Here is a 26420-nt window from a genome sequence, read left to right as displayed (position 1 = left end):
TTTTTCCCTGAGCCTTGAGTTAGCTTCTCTCCAGGTATATGCACCCTCTTCTCATCTTATCAGGGGTGAAGTTCAAGGCACTTCACATAACCAGGGGAGCAGGACTGTGCAACTGCAGGCATTAGTAGAGGCCTGAAGGCATTGCCAGAACTCACATTCCCATGTTACAGCACTACATGGCTGATTTGGCCTGGGAGATGTGGAGCACATCCCGTGTATTTTTGTGTTACTCCGTAGCAGTCATTGCAAGTGACTTCACCACCTGTTAGGGAAAAACAGAGGAAGATGAGAGGAAGGGAGAACATTTTAAGTGGTTAAACTTCTCTCCAGCTGATTTACCAAGCCTTTTTTATGCAATATTGCTCCCCAGTAGATGGTACATGAGGATTTCTCCTTTCAGAGTCAAACACTGCTTCAGTTTAAGAAGTTTCTCCTCCCCTTTGCTCGCCAGGGAACCCCTGGCTTCACAGCGGCTCTAATCTTTCCTGTCCTTTTAAGGCAGAATCAGATTGAGGTGGCAGGACATTTTTTCTCAAATTCTGACTCTTCAGTCCCCCATGGCTCAGCTGGGAGATGATCCACAGGCTCCATAACCTGCCTGTGGTTCCCTCTTCCTGAGGTTTGTGTGCTCCTTTTAAAAAACACTTCAGAGCCTTGTATGCAGGGATAATTTGCCGTATCAGGGCATTGGGACTTCTCTGCAGCTGGAATAGAATCATCAATCTTGAAGAATGATATTGCTTTTAGAAGGTTGCTCTTGTGGTGTTTCGAACAGCAGCTCGTGGTGCTGTGTTATAAGTTGCACTCCACTGGTGTCTTCACTAATCGTAAATACACCTGAGGGGTAATAAATATATTCTTACCAGTGCTGAGATACAGCAGCTTTAAAAAGCTTGATGCTGTGCTGGTTAAATCAATGTAACTTTGTCTCCTTCCATTTGCACTAGGAAAGGAAGTGCAATGCTGTTTTAAGAAATAGCAGAGCAGTATAGACTCACCTGTGTTTGCTGCTCCAGGCCATTTGGTAAGAGTGAGTGAACTCTAAACCACAGAGGTTAGAAGTGGATAAACCACACTCACTGTGCTTATTTCACCTTGATTCAGCCCTGGGTTTTTTTAACCTTATAATAGTATTGCAACGTTACCTTGTCTTCTTGTAGAACTTGGCAAAATGTACTCTTTAATTCCCTTGAACGGAAAAAATTGCCTGTGTATCTTAACTTGAAGGGACACAGTCAGAGTCATTAGTGGCAAAAGTGGGATGGGCGCTGTTTTTAGTCCCAAAGGTCAATGCTCATGCTTATGTCCCATCACACCAACACATTGTAACCTAAAACAGGCCTTGTCAGATTAGATCACGGTGACTGGGAGCTGTAATTTACAGCGTTTTGTGATCGTGTTTTCTTCCTGTAACTCCCGGTGTAACTCGGCTGTCACACAGGAGTTGCTGTTCGTGGCCGTATGGCCGAGGGGGAGCGTTCGCTCCGCTCTCAGGGGCTTATTCCCTTTCCCTGCCGTTTGCCGTGGATGTGCATCCCTGGTGTGGATGTGGCACTTCCCTGTGGGCGCTTTGGAGGGGCCGGGCGGTGGGGGCTGTGGCGGGGGCTGTGGGGGGGGGTTGTGGCAGGGGCTGTGGCGGGGGCTGTGGCGGGGGGGTTCCTGGCATACGGCGGGTCCCTTGTCAGCCGTGCCCGGCGAGAACGGGGAGCGCGGGGCTGGCGGGCCGCGACAGCCACCTGCCGGTGCGGGCTGTGGCGCTCACCCTGAGGGCTCACCCTGACAGTGCCGGGGTGTGCCTTGCACCACAGCCCTGCACCTGCCCTGGCAGCCCTCACCACAGAGCTGGTCCTTCCCTCAGCCCTCACCACAGAGCTGGTCCTTCCCTCAGCCCTCACCACAAAGCTGGTCCTTCCCTCAGCCCTCACCACAGAGCTGGTCCTTCCCTCGGCCCTCACCAAGGAGCTGGTCCTTCCCTCGGCCCTCACCACAGAGCTGGTCCTTCCCTCGGTCCTCAGCACGGAGCTGGTCCTTCCCTGAGCCCTCACCACGGAGCTGGTCCTTCCCTCAGCCCTCACCAAGGAGCTGGTCCTTCCCTCAGCCCTCACCAAGGAGCTGGTCCTTCCCTGAGCCCTCAGCACGGAGCTGGTCCTTCCCTCAGCCCTCACCACGGAGCTGGTCCTTCCCTCAGCCCTCACCAAGGAGCTGGTCCTTCCCTCAGCCCTCACCAAGGAGCTGGTCCTTCCCTCAGCCCTCACCAAGGAGCTGGTCCTTCCCTCAGCCCTCCCCAGGCCCAGGAGGAGGCCGTGTCCCGGTGGGACCAGCCAAGTGGGTCAGAGGTGTGCAGCCCCTTCTTGGCTCCCAGCTGTTTTCCCTGTAACTGCTGCAATAGCCCTGGTTAACACCAGAATTCCGAGTACCTGCCTGCCTTGACTAGGTGAGAGAAACTGAGGGTTGAGAAGTTCAAATGCTGGGTAGGAGGGCAGTGCCAAACTACACCTCAGCTTAATGCCATTGCCCCAAGCCCTGTCTCCTGCCTCACGTGATGAGCTGTTTTCAGCTATGGCTTTGTGTATAACATGCTATTTTTAAACCTTTTCTCCACAGTTTATTTATGACGAAAGAGTTTCCTGGTAAGTGAATCCCTTTCCATTTTTTCTGGTTATACACAAAAGCTGCCACAATTAGGGTTCCTCAGGGGAGGAGGGGGAAGCTGGAAAGTTCTGCAGGGCAGCAGTTTCCTGCTGTGTGAGAAACATCAGCACAAGATGGGCTAGAAAACTAATTTTTTGCGCTAGAAAGGCCAGGAGAGTGTTGTTCAGGCTGTTCCTGGTACAGCAGCAGCAGTCAGTGCCCTCTGCTTACCCTGCAGCCGCCCAGGGATGGCTGTGTGCTCAGTAAAGGTGTGAGTGTGCATGTGCCAGAAGGGGCCACCCAAGCAGTCCTAAATAATTGTATTCCATTATTTGGATTTTTAAATATTTAAAAAACTGAACGTTCCTGAGGCGATATTAAAGAGTGAATGACCAGTTTAAAAAAAAATTAGAAAATTAATATCCCCATCGATGTGCGGTGCAGTAGGTACGGTAGGCTAGGAGGGCTTCAGACACTTTTGGAAGTGTGCTGCCAGTTGCTTTGGTCTCGAGGTGTTGTTTCCAGTCCCTCTCTGGCTGGAGGTGGCAGTGCAGGTGGCTTTGGTGTCGCTCCCAGCCGCTGTAATTTGGATTACAAGCACTAGGGAGCGTCAGGCCGCTTGGCTCCCTGTTTTCCCTCACTCGCTCTCGGCGGGGGTTTGTCTTGCATTTCAGAGCCGGGTTTCAAGCACCGGCTCTCGCAATGGCTTGCTTTTCTTTGTTTGTTTGTTTGTTTTTTGTTTTTGTTTCTTGTGGCTTGTTTGTTTGGGTTTTTTTTACTAAAATTGACTCGAGGCCCAGTTGTGCTTAACTGTGCCCTTCAACAAAAACATATCAATGGGGAAACCGAGTGTTGAATTGCAGGAAGCAGAGCATGAGATATTGATATGGTTGTGCAGTGTCTCAAAATCCTTAAGGAGCAAGTGGCCCGTGAGTTTTAGTATAGAGTCTAATAAGGGGTGATTTCCAGAAGGACTAGCAGTTTGCCATGGGGAACTATGCAGAATAGAGCGTTTTGGCCAATGAAGAAGATTACCTAGAAACAAGCTCTGGAAGTCATATTTTGTTTTCACACAAGTTTCATTGTTTCATTAGTTTGACCCAGAAACAGCAGAGGAATAAACCTGTCGGTACCCAGTCAGCAGTTCAAAGTGGTGCTGCTGCATTCTCAGTGCTCGTGCAGCAGCAGCAGGGGCGAAGGAGCAGCTGCCCCTTGTTGGGGCTGTGTCTGCGTGCTCAGTGTGCTTTAGCATGCACAGAGCCCCACACCCTGCCTTAGCCATGCAGGCAGAGCAGGACTGCTCCCCTGCCTCAGCCCCAGCCCCCATGGTTATTGTCCTTACGGGAGTCTCAGTGGTCCTTGGGTGTGTGGTTTGTTCACTGAGCTCCTGAGTTGTGTCACTTGTTCTTAGCTGACAGGCCGATTTGGCCAAGTAAAACCAGAGCAGAAGTCAACAAAACAAGGGAGGCATCATGCATGGATGTGTGAGCCATTTCTTTGTGCATCCCTTTTTTACAGAGGAGTGTTAAGACGGCCCAGGAGGGTCAGGCCTTTCTGCAGGCATGTGGTGTGCCACTGGGGGAGTGGCTGAACTCGGGCAGCTGACTGCCGTGCCCTGCTCTGATGTGTTTGTGTTGCTCTTGTTTTTAGGTGGGAGTCCTTAGTCTTAGTGCTGATGTATGTCATCTACATCATTATAATGAAGTAAGTCAAACGTGCTCTCGGCTTTTTTAAACTCTAAGGCTCCCTGCTCCCTTTGTATCACCCAGCCCCCACGACAGAGAAAAGAGGAAACAGCCTCCAGTTCTGCCAGACATTGGCTGTTAGGGAAAATTTCTCCACAAAAAGCGTTATCCAGGAACAGGCTGCCCACGCTAGTGTGGAATCACCATCCCTGAAGGGGTTTAAAAGACATGTAGATGTGGTACTAAGGGACATGGCTTAGTGGTGGGCTTGGCAGTGCTGGATTAACATTGGACTTGATGATCTTGGAGGTCTTTTTCAACTAAAACTGTCCTATGAATCTGTGCTTTATGGATCTTGCACTGTGTGAACAGACCAAGGCTAACACCCAAGTCTGTGGCAGAGCAGAGACCTGGATCCATCTTCAAGTCCCACCAAAGCAGGCCTCTTCTGACTTCACTTTAGCATCTCTACTTGGAAATAAACAGGTGTGAGATTGCAGTCTGCTTTTTGTGGGTGTGAAGCTCTGCTGTAGTTCTTGCTTGCTTGGAGACCCATGATAAAACTGCAGCACAGTCAGCAGTGATTTTCTGAGCATGTGACCTGTGTGACTTCTCTCACACAAGTTCCTGCTAGTAAAACCAGTCTGTTCTGCTGTTTGGTTCTCCTCCTCCTGTCTTGTTTTCAAAAGCCAGTGGAAAGGAAACCCAGATTTAAACTGGAACATCGAACAAAACCTACCAGCTGCCAAGCACACCAGTGGTCTTGTCTCAGTAAGTAAGAGTAGAGATTTGTTTTGAAATTATGAGTAGAGTAAATATTGTGAGAAAAATTCTCAGAACAGTGAAACACTGAGGCTGAGCTGACGGGAACATGAGCCAGAATTCATCTCACTTCTAATAATTAGAAACTTTCACATGGTGGGTAGCTTCACCCTTGCAACAATTAATTGACCAGCAAGACAGCTGTACTGTCTGAATATTGTTTTTTCCCCTGAAAGCAATGCTGTGGTGTGAACAGATGTTTCAGACCTGTTTGGATCTAGCTGGAAAGGTTGCTGCCCTGGTTAGGTACCTTGACCAGCTGTTCACAGGAGTCTACCCTTGCCTTTGAGCACCATGGTGAGACCCTTGGCTCGTGTTTGTGTCAGCTCCTGGGTACTCTAAGAAACAAGGATTATTCCCCTCCCTGCCACAGTAGAGATGAACTGAGCATATGGCCTTGTGTTTCTGTGGGAGGTCATCCCAGGTAAAACAACACATACTCAGGTGTGATTATGTGATAAAAAATAAGCTTGGATGATGACAAGCAATGGTTACTCATGATACAGAATATTAATCACACCTAATACATAAGCATACATGTCATTCAATATTCATGGCTTCTATCTTTCATAGCCTTCTGGGTACAGAGAGATGGCACGGTGTACAATTTGCTGTGCTCTGGCATACCCCCTAAAACCTGAGGAGTTTTCTTCCCTCCCTTAGTTGGATTGCACAGAACACGAGTCTAGGAAAGGAAAACTCACAAAGTAAAAGTACATCCTGAGTTTGTTTCTTTTGTGCAGGTACAACTCAACCATACATCACTGCTTTGAGAGGAAGACCAAAAACTCTGCAAACATGGTGAACGGCTTAGCCAGCAACACGGAAATGGACGACAACAGCAACTGCGACGCCACCGTGGTGTTACTAAAGAAAGGTAACTGTTCCAGTAAGTCACTCTCTCACTTGCATCATTCTGAGTGTTTACAAGCCTGTCCCTGCTCTCAGGGTGTGAACTGCTGCTGTCTTGTGAGCCATGAAACAGTGGTGGGCAGGTGGGGTGGGGGCACAGTGTGGTGAGCCCAGCCATCACAGCCTGTGCCAGTGGAGGCAGCTCCGGCCTCTTCCAGGTAATTCTTGCTGCTGGACGAGTGCTTGGCTGTAAGGACTCCTTCAAGCACAGGGCCTGATTATCGAGCCCATTATAGCCACTGAGAGTCCTCCTGCAGGTGCTGTTACTCTGCGCTGACATTGCCCATTCACATCATCTCCAGTTAAATTTAACTCCATTCCAAAGGGGCATCAGCTGAGCAGAGGAGGAGGCCCTGCTTAGACCAGTGCACGCTTTTCTCCCAGTGAGGGCTCTGTGTGGGTCTGAGCGGTGTGCTCTTACTGCACGTGCTGTCTTGAATGTGCACAGCTTTGCCATGTGAGTGATCTTTAAGGGTATTTCACTTTGGCTGAGATCTTCTCCTGTTTAACTTCAGTATGATCACGTATAAAAATAATGGTGTTTCTTCAGCTTAAAAAACAATTCCCCACCCCATAGCTCAGCAGCAGCAGTTCAATGTCTGCATTTGCAAGCGTGTGCTAAACTGTATTTGAAGTGGGTTTTTCTTGTCTTTGAAACATTCAACAAGCATGTGCAGTGACTGCTTGGGGTTTATATGCACCTGTCCTCAGGAATAACACCTCCCCTTGCCCTGAGACATGGATTTAGCCTAAGAAGCTGCTCTGTCATGTTGAAATCAGTCTTGGTCTCTGCCTACAGATGGGCTGCCCCTTTTGTTTTGCTAGTCTACAAAAACGTAAATTTAAAAAACCAGGTCTTTTCCTGCAATTGGTGATTGAGAGGCATAGTCTATATGCAGTAGGCAACAAACATGAAATCAAACCCTTTGATCTGGCAGAGGCCTGTTGCAGAGGGAAGGCTGCTAGAAGTGCTGTGCACTCTGATTTGGGGAATCTGCTTTTGTTCTCTGTCACAGCAATCTGTGCTGGCAAGATACTCTGTACCAGGAAAACTCAGTGACTGTAAACTCAGGCTTTGCCCATCCAGCTTTACTCAGTGCCCTCAGGGTTATCTCTGATAGTGGGATTTGGTTTAAATGTCCCTACAATGTGTCTTTGCATGACAGCTGCTCAGCTGCTGGTAACTTTTTGGTTTGGACACTTGTGGTTACTCAAACTGGCTGAGGAAGGAAGAGGAAAGCATTGCTTCATCTCCTTGAGGATTGTTCCTGTATTTCCTTGGCAGAGGGCCCCTGGAGGCCTGGACAGACGAGTGGTGCTGCTGTCTGTCCCAGCCAGGGGCACAGGGTCACAAACAGCACCTGCCCAACAGAGTGCCCTGAGGGTTTCAGACACTGTTTGTTTTCTGAGGGCCTTTTCTGAACAAAGAAAAAAAGACCTGAAACAGAAGGATTTCTGTGTTTGGGGCAGTTCCCCCAGGTGCCATTCAACAAATGCTAGTGTGGAAAAACTCACAAAGAAAAGCTGTCTGGCTATTTTGATTATTTTTTCCTTTTTTTTTTTTTTTTGATATGGAGGAGCTGAGGAGTTGACTTGACTATTTTGGATTCATCCAACAGTCAGAAAAAAAAGTGACACAAAGGCCAGAGAGATACTGTTCTGTAAGACTAACAGTGATGGTAAAAACCAGTAATGCCACGAAACATTTACCAGTGTTCAGCACTGATTTTAGTAAACCAGAGCAGAAATATGTCAGGTAAGGCCTGAGGTTTCCCTCCTGCCAAGTTCCAGTCCTGGCACAGAATTCACAGCCTGAGGAGGCTCCAGGCACAGGAGGAATGAACCCCAGAGGCAATAGGCACGAGCACCACGCCCCAGGTGGAGCACAGTTAGGGTACCTGCCCCTCTCTCCTTGTCCCTTTGCTCCCATGCCATGGGCCACCCTGGCACATGCTCTTACTGCTGGGTTTGGTGGCACTTCCCAGCCATGAGCTGCAAGGCCAGGATGCAGAAACCTGCTTTTTGTTTGCACTGGTACCTCGCAGGAACACAGGGATGGTTTCTTTGCTGCTGTGTACAGTTAATTATTGGTGGGTGAGGACAATATCCCCACGGAAGTGCAGGATAACTGGAATTAGTGCAGCTTTCCTGAGTTTCTGCCTTGGTGGGATAGCTGCTGTGGAAGCAGTGGGCTGCCTAACCCAGACCTGTGATGAACTGTGCAGAGCAGATGGAGTTCTCTGTAAGGAGCATGAGTGGCAATACCATACTGGCAGTTTATTTGAAGACAGAAATGTAGGATGTGTAAAAGGCAGACATCAAGGACAGAGGTGGCGTATTTTGAGTGGCGGTAGCTGAAGGAATGGTTCTTACAAAGAACTTCTGGAACCCGTGGGTTTATTGTTCTGAGAGCCATATAGGCCAGAGAGAGAGACTGCTGGAAGAAGACCTCAATTTCTTTTTGTTCCCTGGCTGCAGGAAATTTCCACCGTAAAGCCTCGGTGATCATGGTTGATGAGCTGCTCTCTGCCTACCCACACCAGCTTTCCTTTTCCGAGGCTGGGCTCCGGATCATGATAACCAGCCATTTCCCTCCCAAAACACGGCTCTCCATGGCCAGCCGCATGTTAATCAACGAGGTGTGTCTTCTGTCTCCCTCACCAGCCCTTCTCCTTCTCATTTTACCTTTTCCTGTTAGCAGTGTTTGGGTTGAAATGGAACTCTTGTGTTTCTTCGGGATCCCTGATAGCCCTCTCTCATATTTTATCCTTCTGACATTGACTTTAGTAAATCATCCCTTGCTGTCTGTCCACGTGGAGATTTTAGCAGAGCAGGTTTCAGGTTGTTACGAGTTTATGTTACCTGTAGTGTTCTCACAGGGGGTGCCCCCTGCATTGATCTGATAACATCACTTGCACTTGTTTAATAATATGGTGCTCCCCTGAGTCTGCACTTAGTCTGTCCCTAGTCTTGGAGTGCTCCTGGAGTCAATTCCACAGCCACTGGTTCTTCTCTTGTAAAAGTTGCATTTAAGTGTGAGATTTATCTAGTGGTCTGCAGGCAAGCATCGTGTTTTACCTGATTGAAATTCATCCCTTTTGCTTTTAAAACCAAATTTTTAAAGAATTCTACACGTCTCTCTTTCTCTGTTCCTCTCTTTCTCTTGAAAAAATCAAATTTAAAAAAAATCTATCTTTCAGCAAGACTTTGTGCCTGTGTTTACAGAGGCAGAGGCTGATCAACAGCAGGACTTACACCAACGGTGAGTCGGAAGTGGCAATCAAAATCCCCGTGAAGCACGTGGTTGAGAACGGGACAGGCCCCGGGAACTCCGCGGAGCGGGGCGTGAACGGCGGCCGGCGGGACGAGGACGTGGCCGAGGCCGGGAACGAGACCGAGAACGAGGACAACGAGAACAACGAGAACGACGAGGAGGAGGAAGAGGATGATGACGACGATGACCACGAAGGGCCGTACACACCTTTCGACCTCCCCAGTAAGCAGCTGCTGGGTTTGTGTGGTGTTTGTCTGGGTGCTGCCAGGAAGCGTTGCGGACGCACGTGGAGGTACGCGTGTCTCTGGGAGCTCCCATCAGCCTGCACTTTGCAGGGAGGGGCCTGGTCACAGGTAACAGAGAAGAGGAACTGGGAAGCAGCAGGAACCTCTCAGGGTGCAGGCTCCTGGGGCTGGGCACACCTCTACTGCAGCTCCTGTGTTGGCCCTGTGCTGCTGTTGCAGTCAGAGAGGAGACAGAGCAGTCTCCACAGGGTGGTTCCTGCCCCCAAAACATGACTCACCCTCTGGAGCAGTGGATCTCTGCTGACTGTGGAGGAAGCTGAGGATGGTGGGGCCGCTGTCGAGGTGCCTGAGTGCAGGTCAGATGTGTCTGTGGCTAGGGCCTACCTTTGCTGGGAAGGGAGGTGGGCTCTTCCCTCGGTGGGACAGTGTAGTGCCAGCCCCTTTGCTTCCTCCCAGGGAGGGAGCACATGTGCTCTGACCCACTGCTTAAACTCTCAGGCAGTCACTTCACACTCCTGTGCATCTCCATCTGCCATCACACCGTGGTCCTCTGAACGAGAGATGGCTTGTCATTGTCTGTTTGGTTAGCAGTTGGGCTGAGAGGTCCCTGCCATCTTCCTTGGACATATTAACAAAATAATAACATCTGGGAATACAGCAGACTAGAATTGTGATTGTTTCCCATTACTGTTGTTGTTTTACAGGTGGAAAGATAGAAATATTGAAGTGGGTCTTCACATGGCCTTTGAGTTTTGTCCTGTACTTCACTGTGCCCAACTGTAACAAACCCCACTTGGAAAAATGGTTCATGGTTACCTTTGCTTCTTCTACCCTCTGGATTGCAGCTTTTTCTTACATGATGGTGTGGATGGTACGTACCAACTACACCAGGAACCACTGTCTGGGAGAAGGAGCAGTAATGGGTTTTGTCAGCCTAGAGGAGTGTACGAGAAGTTCTACACACCTCAGTTTTCAGATGAGAAACCTTATGTCTGCTTCCATTTTTGCTGGACCTGTCCCCACTCAGAGGAGAAAACAGAGTCACTGTACAGCTTCTGACACGTGGTTCACATTGCTTGGAGTCTGGTGTAGGGAGCTGAAAAGAGTGATTAAACCTGGAAATTAGGAGATGGGTGTCATTAGACAGAGGCACCCAAAATTTAAAAATATTAATCAATTTGAAGAATGCTAATTTAACATAGACTGCATAGCAGAGGGAAGAGGAAATTAAAGGTATCTTCTCTCTGCTAACAGGATTTGTTTGCAGTCACTGCATATAGCATTTTCATAGTAGAATGAACCACAGGGCAGTTTCAGTGTCCACTTACGTAGTGTTTGTAAATAATAATGTCTGCAAACTTCATCCAAGATCAGCAGATGGTTACACAGGGTAGTGGGCCACCATGTAGTCTCTTTTCCAGGTTAGTTTCAGGAAAATTGTGGGTGAAAATTGTGGGTGAAATATATGAAGCAACTAACCAAAGAGGGTACCTAGCAGGTGAGTGCTATCCTCTGCCAGTTGATGAATATACCAAAAAACCCTGTCACTGCTTCTCTTTAAAGGAGCTGTGAGTTTGTACTGAGAGATACACTCTTGTCTCACAGCGTATTGCAGATTTGGGCCAAGCTGGTCTTGGATGTCAGTTCTTGTAAACAGCTTGACAGTTTATTTCCTCTCCTTAGGTGACAATCATTGGGTACACCCTGGGCATTCCAGATGTGATCATGGGCATTACGTTCCTGGCAGCTGGAACCAGTGTGCCAGACTGCATGGCAAGCCTTATTGTAGCAAGGCAAGGTAGGTTCAGCACAGGGATGTCATACTACTGGGGAAGTGTTTCCTTGTGTTCTCTTTCTCTTTGGGTAGCACAGGTGGCTCCTGCATGTGAAAACATACAGAGCCCTTTTCCTGAGCCTGAAGTTTAAAACAAGAACAGAGAAGGATATAAATTGTGTTGCTGTTTTAAAGCAGCTAGCAGGTTCCTAATGGCAGCGTGGAACAAGTTTAAAAGGTTAAAAGCTGCAAGGCTGTTCTGAGACATGTCTGACTGTACCTGGTTTCCACTCCTGCAGGAATGGGGGATATGGCTGTGTCCAACTCCATCGGAAGCAACGTTTTCGATATTTTAATTGGCCTGGGCCTTCCATGGGCTTTGCAGACCCTGGCAGTGAATTATGGATCATATGTAAGTCCTACATTTGTTCACGTTGTTCTCACTTTATTTATTTTCAGTGAACCGTGTCTATTTAGGAAAAAGAAAATTAAGGTCCAAAATTCTGTGGATTGGATTTGAAAAAAACAAATAGTTTTGGTCTGTTACGATTTGGGAGAAGCAACAATTAATTGTGACTGAACAATCTCCATCCTTTGGAGGACAAGTACTTCCATTTCCTCCTTAAAGACAGAAGTCTGTGCTGAAATAAGCTAGCTCACCAGAGTACACTGGATGATTTTCACACTCTTGAATATATTCCATATAAGAAGAATGGCCCTGTTTTTAATAAGCCAAAGGGGATAAACACGCAGGTGAAATGTAAAGGATAGATGAGAGCTGTAAGGCTCTCTGGTGTTATGTTAACATACTGGAAAGTGAAGGAAACTTAAATAATTGGATGTTTCAGAGCATGACCATCAGCAGAAAACTCTGCAGAGCTTTCCTGTTTAAGCAAAAAACTACCCAACACTAATGAACTCACCCTTCACTTCCCAAGTGATAGAAGAGCCACCCCCTGGCCCCAGCGTTGTTACAAGGTTCCTTCTGAGAAGGAAGAGGAGGAGATGTTACAAAGTTCTAGATGGAGGTTGCTGTGGCTGTTGTTGTTAGCTGAACACCACTCAGACAGCAGTGTGGGACAGAGGAAAGATTACAGTCACTGAGTGAGTGCAAAGTTAAAAGACAGGAGAATCACAGACTTGCTGAGGTTGGCAGGTACCTCTGGAGATGGTCTGGTCCCCAACCCTCTGCTCAAGGCCGGGTCAGCTAGAGCAGAATGCTTAGGACCATGTCCAGTTGGCTCCTGAGTTACCTCCAAGGATGGAGTGTGCACAGCCACAGCCTCTCTCAGCAGCCTGCTCTGTTGTTTGACCAGTCTCACAGTGAAAAGGTATTGCTATATTTAAATGGAATTTCTGTATTTCAAATTGTGTGTGTTGCCTCTTGTCCTTTCAGTGGATATCACTCAGAAGAGTCTGGCTGCACCTCCTCTGTCCTCTCCCATTAGGTATTAATACACATCAGTAAGGTCCCCCTGAGTCTTCTCTTCTCCTGGGTGAACAGTGCCAGCTCTCTGCCCCATCATCCAGCTCATTAAATAAAGGCAGTAAGCAGCATTGACCCCTGGGGTAAGGCCCCAGTGACTGACCTCCAGCTGGGCTTGGAGCACAGTGGTTTGACTGCTTGTCAGTCTGCTCCACTGTCTGCTGTTCTGGGCTGTTCTTCCTTTGTTTGTCTCTGAGGTTGTTTGAGAGACAGTGTCAAAAGCCTTCCAAAACCAACATAGACAATGTTTGTTGCTCTCCCCTCACCCAGCAAGTCCCCCTCGTCGCAGGAGGTATCAGGCTGGGCAAGCAGGATTTCCCCTCCATCAGTTTGTCTGCTCACAATCACCTTCTTGTCCTTCATATATTTAGAAGTGGTTCCCAGGACTATGTGCTCCATCATCTTCCCAGAGCTCAAGGTCAGGCTGACCAGCCTTTAGCTCCTCAGATCTTCCCTCTTCTTGAGTACAGGAGTGCCAAAATGAAGCAATCTTTAGGAATAAAATCCCTATCTTTATCCACAACTCATGTGTATTTTTGCAGAAAAGGATGAAAACGAGTGGCTGAACAGATGCAGCCAGCTTTCATGGAGGCATAACAATATCACTACTGTGTTGCACACCCAAAATGTCCATTGTACAGTGTGATCACTGTGGTTGGAAAAGGCAGTCTTGGAAACAGCCCCACAATTAGCAAAGAGAGTTTCCTCAGTTTTCCCTTGCAGGTCCTGGATTTCTCTCCAAATCCTCGGGTAACTGGACTTCACAACAAAACAAGCCCCCTCTTTCACCCTCTTGTTATTGGTAATTAGTTATTGAAGTATTACTAAGTTGCCAAGAAAGGCTGGCGTTAGCTGGGTCAGTGTTAAGAGCTCCAAGGTGCTGGTTGTTATTTGGGAACGTTCCCAAGTGCCTGGCACCCAGGTCAGCAGGGGCATCAGACACGGAGCTCCAGGTCCCTGAGGTCCCTCGTGCCAAGCCTTGGACTGCTGGTGTGAGCAGGGCCTGCTGACTGGGGTGGGGTTCATGAGCTGAGGCCAGCCTGGTTGTCCACTAAATGTCACTGAGTCAGAAGCACTAGGTAGTTTCTGAGCTAATAGTCAGGATTTAGTGCTGCTCCTTTGGTATTTGGCAGGACCCAAATGTGTCTTTGTGGTATCTCCTCCAAAAGAGGAACTCCTCAAAGCAGTGGTGATGCCCCTGACTTGCTTACAGAGGGGAGGAGAGAGTTGAAGACCAAAAGGGCTTCCTTGACTATAATTACTTTTGTGTAGTGATCCAAAACCATGGTTGCCTCCCTAGAATGTTTAATGTAAGTGGACTGTGGCAAAGTTAAGCTTCTGCTGAAAGTAGAGAGTAAACACATTTTAGTAAACAAGCTGTAATAACTTTTGTGGAAGCCAAAATCAGGAGACTGTGTGATTTGGAAGTTAAACTTCAAAGCAGAAGAACCTTCTAGAAGCCCCCTCCAGCCTTGTTTTTCTGGGATTCTACACACTCATGGCTTTTTCCAGAGTGTGGTATATATCTCTAATATGATACTCTGTAAAATCCGTACATATATATCATGTTCCAGGCTGCCTGACTCCGAATCCCCTGTGGACAGTTTTGCTCCCTGTTCATGCTGGTGTAAGGAGTTCAGGCAGGTTACCATGCAGAAATGGAGAGGAGGGTGTGCTCTTTGTTCCCGTGGTCGTGCTGCACCTGGGTGGAGCAGCTTGGGGACTGCCATTAGGTGCTTTCCGAACGTTCTCAGCCATCCTGGGAAGTGGCCTCAGGTGGAATCAGGCCTTGCTGTTTAAATAAGCTCACTCTATGGAATAGTGTCTGAGGGGGAAAGATCTTGTGATCTAATAGATGAGTCCAGAAAAGAGCAAGAGGGAGGCTGTCAGGGAGACTAATGGGCTTGCTGGAGTCACACAGCGGATGAATGGCAGAACTGGAAGTAAACCGTGAATCTCTGGAGAGAGGTGTCCTGGTGCTGAATTGCTAGATCTCATTGTGATTAAGTGCCTCTCTTCTGACAGCCCCTTCCCCAGGCCCGTTGTCAGCAGGTGTTTCAGCTCAATATTTATTTTATTCTTCCTTCCTTGTTACAAGAAAGGAATGGAAAACCATCTTTTGCTTCTCAGGCTGCGTCTTGGAAGCATCTGTCACCTGGTTTAGAGAAGGAGGTTTTCCTTCTTCTGTTTTTCTGCTTAAAAGGAAACATTTCCCTGTAGGATGTCGGTGCCCTGCAGTCAGAGACAGCCTGCCCAGGGAGTTGCACCCCCATGCTGTGCTGTAGGAAGCTGGCACAGCGGGCAGAGCTGTGCAGAGCCAGGGCACTGGTCTCTGGTACCGCTCACTGTGCCTCGCCTGCGTGTGTCTGTTACACCAGCCAGGCCTGTCTCAGTGTGATCATCACTGGGCAGCACTGGATTTTTGTTCTCTTCCTTCCAGTGCTGGCTGGAGCTGGTCCAAACCCAAGCCAGAGAATGCTCCGTCTCATGCTTCTCCAAGAAAAAGTGTCGGTGGCAAGAAGAAAAGGTCCTGCTTTGCCCTCACCCTTTGCCTTCAGCTCAGTTGTCAGTTCCACAGTTCCTGGCTTGGACCAGGCCACCGACACTTTTCCCTTTGAAAGGCAGATCTAGCCAACATCAAACTTTCTGTATCAGATCCCTTCTATTCCTACAATGTCTAGTCTCTAACCCAACTATATGGTTACTATTTTAAGAGAGTCCCTGCTGTTTCTGAACGCCCATTAATGTCCAGGTACTAACTCTGCCTCTCTCTGTGCTTCCCACTGGAGCTTCCATGTCCACTGCTTAGAGGTCACTTGGCCACCCTCCTGCAGATGCTCTGGCCTTCTGTTATCAACACAGCTAATCTGGGATGCCAGCAGGGCTTGGGAGGAAAAGCAGCATCCCTCTGGCCCTAGAGAGTCCTCTGACAGAGCTCACTTTCTCCTCTCTTCCAGCATTGAATCCTGGACACATTGCTGACTCTGTAACCCAGTAAGCATCCCTCCCTAGTGGACCTGGCATATGCAGAGTGCAAGGATGTTTGCATCCAATTGCTTCCCTCTGGAATATTTTTTTGCATATAAACCAGACATCAGCCAGGAGTATTTTAGAGAACAGGAATTTTAGCCTAAGGATAAAGAGCCAGGTTCATTTGTTCGCATCAGCATTTGGGAGTATGATCATGTCAGTCCATCGCTCCTCTGCCTGATAATTCAGCCAGTGTCAGCAAAATTTGACAGCAGATTAGAAGTCTTAGAGACGTGACATTCCTTCCATGCAAACAGGCAGCTAGAGAGAGCAGGAATAATCCCAGTGCAAGCCTTATTAGGCATCCAAGAATCCAGAGGGAAGCAAATACTTGAAAAACACATGGAGATGGGAAGCATCATTGCTTTGCTCCTCGCTGACCAGTTGCTTTTCACTGCTTTAATTCCAAGGCACTAGGGTGAATGGTACTTGAAGGCAAAGCTGGCCTTAATCTCCTCACAGCCAACATCTGTGTATCTGTTCCCTGCCCCACTCTGGCCCAGGTACCTGCATACAGTCCACCTTAAATCTGAGGGAAGAGAGGGAATAGGATCCACGGATGTGTCAGTCATGGGGCAAACATTAGGGTCCAGAATAGCAACCAGGTGGTGACTCTGAGTGTCTGTGGGGGTCCCTGCTTCCCACTGCATCCCTCTTCTCTTCTGGAGCTGTTACTGCTCCTCCTGCTTTGAGCTGCCAGACTCTTTCCATCTGCCACAGTAGCACCTGCAGTGTGATGTGCTGGCATCACTGCAGCAACAGTATGCAGCTTGGCAGGTATTAATGGATTCACTTATTGTCAGATTCCCAAAAACCTGTGGATGGACATAGCAGGTGCATGCTGAAGCCACTGTCTAGTCCCTCCAGCCTCCTGGAGTAGTTTGCATGTAGTGAGTGTATTTGCTCCCTGGTTCCACGACAGGGAGGTCAGGATGATTGTGCTGTAGTGTGGAACAAAGGTGTCCTTGCCAAATCTCCAGGCATTACAGGAATTCTCTCCAGCTGTAGCCCCTGCATCTCCTCTGTGATACCTTGATTGTCCATGTGCAGCATTCCAGGTGGGTGCCCTCTGCAAAATGAATTTTGTGATACAGAACAAACCCAGGATGCCGCTCTCTGAGGAGTCTTAAAAGAGGTTTAAGAAGGAAATTCCATTTAGACATGCAGGAATGCAGCACATGTTTGAAGTTCCAGTTTGTTGAGACCGCTGTCTCATGGCAAGACCTGGGGAATAATGGATTTAGACTGAATTTCCACTGCCAGACAGAGACACTGCAGGAAAAGGATCCCCAGACATACAGAGGACCTGCAGCTTTTTCAGCTGAGGGACTGGAAAGGTAGCAGAGTCCTTCTAAAATTCCTTACTGGGGTAGTTTCTGTCATATTTGGACCCTGAAGCAAAACGAGTCTGGGTTCTGGCAATAACTCCTTGTTTTCCCTTCAGCAACTGCCAGAAAAGAACTGAAGAATAGAATCACTTTTATTTCCATTGTTTTTCCTCTGCTGTTTAGCCTCAACCTTGGTTACCTATTTCCTGCTGCAGCAGCTTGGGCATGGCTGGAGCTGGTGGCAGCATCTTTGCATTTGCTGCACAAGCAGCAGGGAGGTCAGTCTGGCAGAGGAGACTGGGAATGCACAAACTTTCCGTGTGTGATCAGTCAGAACAGCATTCTTCTGGCTTACTTTAGCCCCTAGATACAAGCCAGACCTCAGAGGAGAGTTTGGGAATGTTGATTTTCCCTCCTTGCTGTATATGAGGGAGTGCTTTGTCTGCAGACAGTTTTGGGGGAGAGGCATTTCCTGTTCTTAAATGAACAGAGAACTGGGCTTTTCCTTCTGTAATGAAGAAGACTCCAGCTGAGGCTCTTTTTCTGGCCTTTGCCAAAACCTGAAATTATCTCCTTTCTTACTGCGAGTTTTGAATGTTTTACTGGCCTTGTTTTCCCTAAACTTCCACGTCGTCACATGTTCTGAGAAAAGGTATTCCAGTGCCTCTTGGAGGAAATGCCACTCTTCTCATGAGAGGGCTGCTTGACTGATTTCTGCTCTGACTTGACAGATCAAGGACACATTTTTCTTAAGCTTTTGTTCCAGATTTCAGAATCCCCCGAGCTTCTGTGCTCACAGTTAGAAGTCTGTCATGAAATGGAGTAGGGTACAGTGATCATCACAGAAAGTGGAGTAGTTCATCAGCTAAGTGTGTGTTTTCAGAGCTGTAGTCTGATGGGACATTTGTGCAACAGCAGCATGTCGTCCAAAGTGAAATGCAGGAAAAGAAGGGGTTTGTCAGGAAGCTTGTTTGGCTGAACTGGATGCATATCACAGCTGGAATTTCTGGATGAGAAAGTGCAACTGTTTGGGTAAAAAAACCTTGCTGGTGAGCTCAAAGTACTTGAAAAGCTGTGAAGAATTCCACAGACGTTTCAGGTGATGGCATCTCCCTGTCATGCCACAGAACAAGCAGAAAAGGGACAGAAGAGGACAAAGACAACATGTGAGAAGGGCTATAAAACAATGAGAAGTGAATAAAAAAACCCAGAAAGACAGTTGGAACAACCAGACATTGATGTTTGATGTAAGACTGTTCCCAAAGCCCTGGGATGGCTGGGAGATGGATTCCATGGGTGGGTGCTGGGTGTAATTCCATAATTCCAGAGGCACTGGATTTGCAGTATACGTGCTGTGGAGTTACCCTGTGCACACAAGTGGATTTAACTGGCACACAGCAATGAAGGTGCTGGTGCAGAGCTGCTCCAGCATCACTCCTCTGGCATGTGCAGTCAGTCTGAGCTCAGCAGACTTTGTGGAGAATGGAGGGATCCTTTAGGCAAATGGAGAGGTAAAATGAGAGAAAAAAAGGCATGTGTGAACACTGGGGATTCAGCCTAGCTTGGATTTAGCCCTTTCAAAACCACTCCTCAGTACTGTACAAAAACAACTCGTGGTTCTGTAGGATCACTTTCTGGAGCAGACAGATGCCTGTTACGTTAGCAAATGTGGAAAGGCTGCCAGGAAAGTGCTTGCTATTTAGGTTAATTAACAGCTCTTTGCTTTGCCCAGCAGTGGGAGCTGGGCTAGATCCCAGGCCAGGAATGTTGCTTGTTTGGCCCAGGTTGGGAACTGTTAGGCTGGAGTGAAACTCGAGTTTTTTGAAGCAGTGACCCTGCAGGGGGAAGTTGGTGCTCACGTTGGTTGCCCTGTTTGCTTTGCCTGCATAGGAACAGCATAAGTTGTGTTGCTGTTACATTTGTAAAGCTGCCATAAATAATTAGCATACACTTTGAACTTTTGAATAATCTTTAATAGCAACTTTTATTCCCCTGGATGACCTGCAAGGAAGAGCCCTGCAGGTAGTCCAAAGAAAACAGCCCCAAACATTTCTCTTTGGAAGCACTGTCCTCAGCAAATTAGACACAGAGGCCTTTGGAATGGTCTGCTGGTTTTATGGAGGCTGAAGATGTAACAGAGAAGCAGTGTCTGCACTTCAGGTTGAATTCAGACATTTTCCATGCTAAAATAATTCCATCCTCTTCATTTGATTCCTTTTCCTGTAGATCCTTTTGCAGTTGATACATTTTATACTGTTGAGTTTTTACAGATACTGGCACTGGTCAAACAAAATTCCTGACCAAAATCCAGACAGGAATTTATTGCAAAATAGTATCTGTCTTTCCTAGCCAGCTGCTGTTCATTTGGGGTAGCAGGGAAGGTGGCTTTAATTTGTGTTTTAGTTACACAGAGTTAGTTCAGGATTTTTTTGACCAGTCTGTCTCTGGAGTTTTCAATGGCTATAGGATCATGACATTTTTCACCTTCAGTTAATGCAGACAGTCCCAAAATTGACCTTCACGCCCTGAGGCAATCCAAATCCTTCATTTCTCTGGACAGTCAGTCTAGTGCTAATGTTGCATTTTACATGTAATGGTCATAGGAATAGAATGGTCCTGCTGTACATCCATACCCTTACAGCATATATCCTAAAGAAATCCTGGAATACCTCTATGAACAAATGATCATCATGGCTGTAGCCTTTTTTATTATGTCAAAAATCCGTAAAGAAGGAAAACGTGCTGTTTGTGTAAGCCAGTATTTTAACACATGTGAAGGGAACAGCAAATCTCAGGCAGCAGCAGAGCTCTGCAGATGGGGGGGATGTTTGTGAGTGCAAGTGATGGCAAAGCCCATGTGGGAGTAGAAGACCTTCAGATGTTGTCAGATCTTAAGGATGCTCCTCTAATAATGCTCCTCCTTCTTTTGCAAAACAGGGAGTAAGCAAAGTAATCTGTGATGTAACGGCTTGCCTTGGCATTTACAACTTGCAAGCGAGTGTTTAACAAGTCAGCAGTTTAGGATTATGGAAGTATCAACAGAGGGAAATATTGTTGCTTGAAACTGTGAGATGGTTTTATAAACTTCCTTTTTTTACAGATTCGGTTAAACAGCAGAGGACTTATCTATTCTGTTGGTCTCCTGCTGGCATCTGTTTTTGTCACAGTATGTATATAGTCTTTTGTTCTTCTTCTCCAAAAGAGAGCTTTTTATAGACATTTTCTTCACCTGTTCCTTCCTCACCTCCAGCTGAAGTGGTGTTTGCAAAGTCTGTGGTTAAGGGATAGGAGCAGGCACTGCTGCTGTAAACCTCCTGAGAGCTCAATGTGGCACTCTGCAGCAGTCACAGGGTGACACTCCTGTTTGTGTGCTTGGCATGGGAGGAGCCTGGGAGAGCCATTAGTAATGTTAGTTATTCTTATGCTAGAGCTGAAGCAGATCCCTTGATGCATGATGAGGCCCATTCTCCTGTGGGACAGACAGACAAAATGCTGTACAGGGTGCTTGGTCCTCTGTAGGATCCTTCTGAAATATACTGCAGTCCAGGAAAAATAGTGCCTGGACATGGCAATGTTTCTGTTGAAATCAGTGCTTCATATTCCCTGACCTTTCCCAGAAATGACAGAGAGAAGAGGAATGATGTGACATCTTCCAGATCTTGAGACCAGGTGCTATAGAGGGGAGTCCTGTGTGTTGCATACCAGAACAATTCCCACATACACAAGACATATTTATCTTCAGCCAGAACAAACTGTGCAAAGTCAAGCACAGTCTTGGAGTGTGTGACTCCAGGTTGAGATGCAGAGGAGCACATGAAACATTTTGAGTGATGAAAAGGGAATCTGGCCTTTAAATGTGTTTCTGATTGAATTAAATGGGATTGTTCTTGCTGAAATGAAATCCTTTGCAGAAACTTGAAGTGATGTCAAGTCAGGGTGGTTTCCCTGACTGCTGTTCTGATTTACTGCAGCTGTGGTCAGCTCACTTGCTGCAGAACTTGGGTTGTGATTGCTTCCAGCTGATCATCATCAGTCAGGGGACAGCCCTCTTCTTGCTGCTGTAGTTGAAGAGGGGATTTACTGCTTTATTCAAAATGTTCCTGCTGTGGTGGCTTACTCTGTGTTTATTGTAGGTTTTTGGTGTCCACATGAACAAATGGAAACTGGATAAGAAGCTAGGGTGTGTGTGCCTTTCCCTTTACGGCATCTTCCTGTGTTTCTCCATCATGACAGAATTCAATGTTTTCACGTTTGTGAACTTGCCCATGTGCAGAGATCACTAACAGCAGGGGTGACTGTCGGGAGGAGCTTCCTTCTTACCTGTGCAATACGAGCCACGGCGGGCGACTCCTCAACGTGGGGCACCTCCAAGTCCTGACACACGTCCTGCTCGCTGTTCATAGGACCCGTGGCCCCATCTAGGTGTGCCCTCTCCCCGGCCCCCACGACCTGGAACAATCCTGCATCGATGTGAAGAGGTTTTTTTTCAGCATTCATGTGATTTCCTAGCTCAGTCTTTGGACAGTGTGACTGCGACTCGATGAACTGGCTGCTAACTGGCATCAAGCCAGGCAAAACTGGTCTGCTACAATTCCTTCTTTTTTTAAGTTATTTGATGGAAGACTAATTAATTTATGACTTAAGACTATTGCTACAATGCAGAAGAGGGTACCTTGCGCAGGGGCTGACTCTCGAGGAGAATCATGGGAATTTTTTTGGTTGTGGGGCTTTGTTTGTTTGTTTGTTTTTAGTTTTGGTTTTACTGGTTTTTATTTGTTTGTTTTGATGGGGGGGGGAGGGTTGTTCTTGTTGTTCTTTTTTTTACTTGCCAGAGATCAACGTCCTGTCTTGCATCTTCTCCTTCTGAGCACTGGGTCTCCTGTAACAATCCAAAGGTCACAGGGCAATGTAAAATGGAAATGCAGTTCAAGATACTCAGCATAAAAGTGGATATAAGAAGTTTGTCAAGGCAACAGCTGATGACTTTTTACTATAAATAATGAATCTTGTACAAGTGTGATGAGGATTGCAAGCTAAATGTGGCTACAAAGGGTAAACAGTGCTACCATTTTACTATGAATGTTGGAGTTTTATTACTGGGGCGTTTGTGTCATTTCCAAGCAATAGTTTGATTGCCCAGGAGGGCTGCCGAGGTGCCCTGGTTTTTAACTGGTCTGCACGTGGACATGGAAGGTCAGAACTTTCTCTGCTTCATCAGATCTCTTGTTTTGGGGGGATCCAATTGTTCGTGTCTTATTCGCTCTGAGAAGGACATGAGTACGTGTGGAAACTTTTCTAAATGAGTTACAGACACTGGTTTCTTTAAGAGGAAAGAGGCATATTTTGCACAGACATAGTTACTGAAGTCCTAATTTGCCATTCTTTGAAGAATACACTGGACCTGGCCAGATATTTGTCATCTTAAGCAGTTGAACTTATCTGATAACAGATCACGTGGATTCATCACCCTTCCTTTGGGAGGGAGGAAGACACAGACAGAGATGGCACTTTTTAAAATGTGGAATATCTTCAATGCAGACTTGCTCACAGATCTTAAGTTATTGTGAAAGTTTAGCTATTCATTGTTCCAGTATCCCAGCTAGATTTTGTATAATTCTGTATTAATATGCAGGCAGATTCCACCCCCTGGGAAAGGCCATCACAGCTTCGTTGATATGTATGGATACTGTGGATTCTTGCCACTGCGACTCTTACTTTAAGCACTGATCACTTCTGATCCCTTTTGTATGTTTTCTCCTCTTTCTTGTATATGTTTTACTATGAAATGTATTAAGAGACTACCAGCTAGGTGAATGTTTTTGTCTATGGTACAAACAGTGGCAAATGTTAATAGTAAAGGTACAACAAACCCTACATAAAAGAAAGAAAGGGAAAAAAAACCAAAACAAAACACCAAACCCTAAACTATAGCAGCAAAAAAAAAGAACTCCAACTTGTAAGAAAAAAGAAGAGAGTCATGTTCCATTCACAGACAAAAAAGCCAATTTTTATTTCATTTGCACTTTTTGAGTTTTCTTTTGGCAAAATGTGGTAAATGAAAATATTTACAGCCTGGGTTTCCATAGAGCTCGGTACCTGATTTTCGTTCTTTCCTTGTTATGCTGAACATTGGGAGGCACTGGCAGCTCCTTGCACTGTGCTTGTCAGCGGAGTCCTGTGGGAAAAGCCGTGTCCCGTTGGCCCCGGGGAACGACGTGTGCTGGTGGATCCCTGGCGAGAAGAAGGAAGGGTCCGGGGACAGGCAGTAGAGAGAGTCAATGATGTGCCTGCGTTGTCCTTTTTCGTTCTGGAGAACAGTTGTGTTGCTACTTGTTGAGCTCTGCAGCTGTTGTTTGAGCAGCCTTCTCCTACCTGTGCCCACGGGACGTCCTCTCGCGTTAGGAAGCCTGCTGTACCTTCCTTTGTTGGGTTCTTGTTTCTTTTGTTGTTGTCGATGTTGTTGTGAATGAGATGAATAATAATAATAACCACTAAAATGCCTAAAATACTTCCTTAAATCAAACAATGTTGTCAGCTATGTGGCATGTGTCACTAAAAGCCACCCCACAAACACAGCCTACTCTTGTAGCGAGATGCAGTTGCTCCTAAGCAGAGTGTGTCCTTGCTGACGGAAGGGACAGATTAGCAGGAGGGAAAAAAAAAGGAGAGAAGTTTCATATCAGGGCCTATTATTACTTCTATTTTGAATATTTATACTGCTGCTCCAATGGAGCCAGTTGGATCTATTTCTACGAAATAGCCGTTACCTATCCCATGGCACAAAAACTGCATGAGTATTTTTTAGGAACTTTTCCTGTTGTTGTGCATTAAATACTGTAGTAATCGTAGCTTTGCATTGTGTGTGAAACCCGGAATACCTTGCTTTGATGTCTGTGTGTTGTGCTAGAATGTTCTGCCAGTCGCCTGTTCTCAGCAGAAGCAGAGGGTACCGTGAGCTGTGCCACGGATGAACTGCCCACGCTCCCGAGGTGTGCTCGCCACGCGCAGCCACCTCAGCGAGGGCAGGCCCGCTTTGGAGCGCGACAGACCCACCGAATGTGCCCCTCCTGGTTGTGGTTGCTGGAGGAGCCCGCCCCTCTCACGTTTGTTAGCGTAGCCAAAGCCTGTGGGAAAGTCCCCAAAGCAAAGAACCAGCAGTGTTTGCCTTCTTCCTGAGCTCTCCGGGGCTGGCACGGGCAGTTCCGTTCGGGTGCAGTGCGTATCCATAGCTTTACTGAGTCTGGTGGGGCCTGAGTTCTGAGGGGTTCTCCCCTCACGAGCTTAGACTCTGGAAGTCCCCAGCTGTGCTGGAGGCCATCCAGCACCTGGCTCCAGTCTCCCAGTGGGAAGCCCTGCTGTGCCCGTTGCTGCCCGAGCCGTGGGCCATCACTGGGATGTGGGGCTGCAGGAACCGGCCAGGCTGGCAGAGCCTTCGGGGACTGGGGCAGTGGGTGGCCAGGGGGTGCTGACTGGGGGAAGGAGGGAGTTTGAGGGGCTGGCGGGGGGCAAGGGTTGGGGGGCTGGAGGGAACCACTAGTGAAGCTGGGCTGGTTTGGGCTGGGGGTTTTAGTGTCATTGTGATTCATTTGCAGTTTTATTCTTCTGAAAGCAAGGGTCACCTTCCTGTCCGAGGCTGCTCTGGTCTTTCCACCAGTCAGCTGTTTTTGTTACCATTCCTAGTGGCTTCAGTGGATTCTAAATGAGTATTTCAAAGGGAGATTAAAGAGCCTTTTCCTCAGTGGAGAGGCTTCACTGCAGCTCTGACTTTGACTTGCTGTCAGGATGTGATCCTTGGCTGGCTTCTGCTCAACATGGATGGCCTTCCTTCGACAGCGGTTCAAAGGCACAGTGCTAGGATGGGCTGTGATATGAGGTGGTCTGAAGACATGCTGGGAAAACTGCTTTTGTCCCTACCAAAGGTGAATTTTATACTTGCCTTTTTTTTTTTTTTTTAAATTTTATTTTTTGTGTACTGCACTTTTTGGTAGTTTCTGCAGTAGGAGGACCAGTCTGAAGTGTGTGCACAGGAGGAGACTTTCACTGGCATAATTTGTTGGTTTTGCTGTGATGTCACTTGCCTGCTTAGTTTTCAGCTTTCTGTCTTCAGCTGTGTCTCTGAAATCGATTGATTAGCTTTGGATTTATGATGATAGTGCTTGTGGAGAACAAGACGCGAGACTGGCTTTTTTTCCTGACAAAACAAGTCAGGTAGAACAGCAGTCTAGTTTTGGAAAAAACAATGTTCAAGGTAGGTGGAGCAACCTGTCAGAACAGGAATTTTTATATGTTTTTTCCATGTATAACCATGTTAATACTTATGAGTAAAACCTACACTGAATATTGTTGAGTAACTTCTAGAAAACCATAGGTTTCTGCTGATTGACAAATGTTTCTTATATTAAGATTTTTTGGAAACCCTAATCCTTTCAGTTAAAGTTCACAGAGATGCAGTAGTGTGAGGTTTATCTGTTTCAAAGTTAGACCACCAGAGCTTTAAACTTGTTTAAATATATACTTTAAAAATCAATCTCAATGGACCCTGCTTACCTGGATTTAATTCTGCCCTGCACTCACGACGTTTCACTTGCTCAGCGGTCACTGCAAGTTAGTCTGAAATAGACTTGAATCCAGGTAAGAATGTCCCTTTCAGGTTGGTACAACTTTAACTGAATCAGTTTAAAGCCAGCTTTTACGGAAAGCGGGGGAAGTTTGAATTCTTGAAAGACTTCAGCCACTTCACTTCAGATTTAAGGAGCTGCAGAGTCTGGGTGTGCCAGATGGAGGCACCAAGCAGAATGCAAGGCTTCCTTTCAGGAAGAGAGTTTTCAGTATTCAGGGACTTGAGTGAAATGTGACCTTTGTTAAATCAGGGGGAGAACCCCAGTGACTGTTGTAGGTCAGTGATGTGTTTGCAGCAGTCAGTCCTGGAAAGGATGGGGACACTGCATTTTTTAAAAGAGGAGTGAACTTTTTTTATTTTCTTACCTGAATAAATGAATGGCTATTAATACTACAAGCACCTTTAAGGGACTTTACATGGATATTCTGTTAGCACTTAGTGGCCTCAAATCTGAAGCATAGTTCTGAAATGCATCTACTTCTACCCAAACTACTTGGACTTGTTCGGCTGAATCTCCTCAACCAAGCTCAGGTGTGGACAAATCCATGCCTTTTGGAGAAGTTTACTTTATTCACGGGGAAAGCAATGGGGTAAGAAATGACAGTGTGTTCTA

The 26420-nt window shown here is 47.0% G+C and overlaps 1 protein-coding gene across 2 annotated transcripts in view; it reads left to right on the top strand.

Annotated features, from left to right (window-relative positions):
* LOC127473372 (sodium/potassium/calcium exchanger 3-like) overlaps nucleotides 1–26420 on the top strand; it is a 186596-nt gene that overhangs the window by 90594 nt on the left and 69582 nt on the right. The window contains exons 8-17 of one of the 2 annotated variants that reach the window (XM_051792905.1): nucleotides 2605–2630; nucleotides 4282–4335; nucleotides 5882–6015; nucleotides 8529–8689; nucleotides 9276–9546; nucleotides 10274–10440; nucleotides 11253–11367; nucleotides 11643–11755; nucleotides 20288–20353; nucleotides 21321–24656. In XM_051792905.1, the coding sequence (XP_051648865.1) occupies nucleotides 2605–2630; nucleotides 4282–4335; nucleotides 5882–6015; nucleotides 8529–8689; nucleotides 9276–9546; nucleotides 10274–10440; nucleotides 11253–11367; nucleotides 11643–11755; nucleotides 20288–20353; nucleotides 21321–21470 (1257 nt within the window). In that variant the 3' untranslated portion in view covers nucleotides 21471–24656. Of the gene's footprint in view, nucleotides 1–2604; nucleotides 2631–4281; nucleotides 4336–5881; nucleotides 6016–8528; nucleotides 8690–9275; nucleotides 9547–10273; nucleotides 10441–11252; nucleotides 11368–11642; nucleotides 11756–20287; nucleotides 20354–21320; nucleotides 24657–26420 lie in introns of those variants that run through there. The other variant, XM_051792900.1, reaches the window with a different exon arrangement.

Source organism: Manacus candei, unplaced genomic scaffold (assembly GCF_025592945.1).
Source record: "Manacus candei isolate 608988 ecotype Guabito, Panama unplaced genomic scaffold, ASM2559294v1 h1tg000035l, whole genome shotgun sequence".
NCBI classification, from domain to species: domain Eukaryota; kingdom Metazoa; phylum Chordata; class Aves; order Passeriformes; family Pipridae; genus Manacus; species Manacus candei.
The sequence above is the reverse complement of the archived record's forward strand: the minus strand, read 5'-3'. Positions and strand labels throughout refer to the sequence as shown.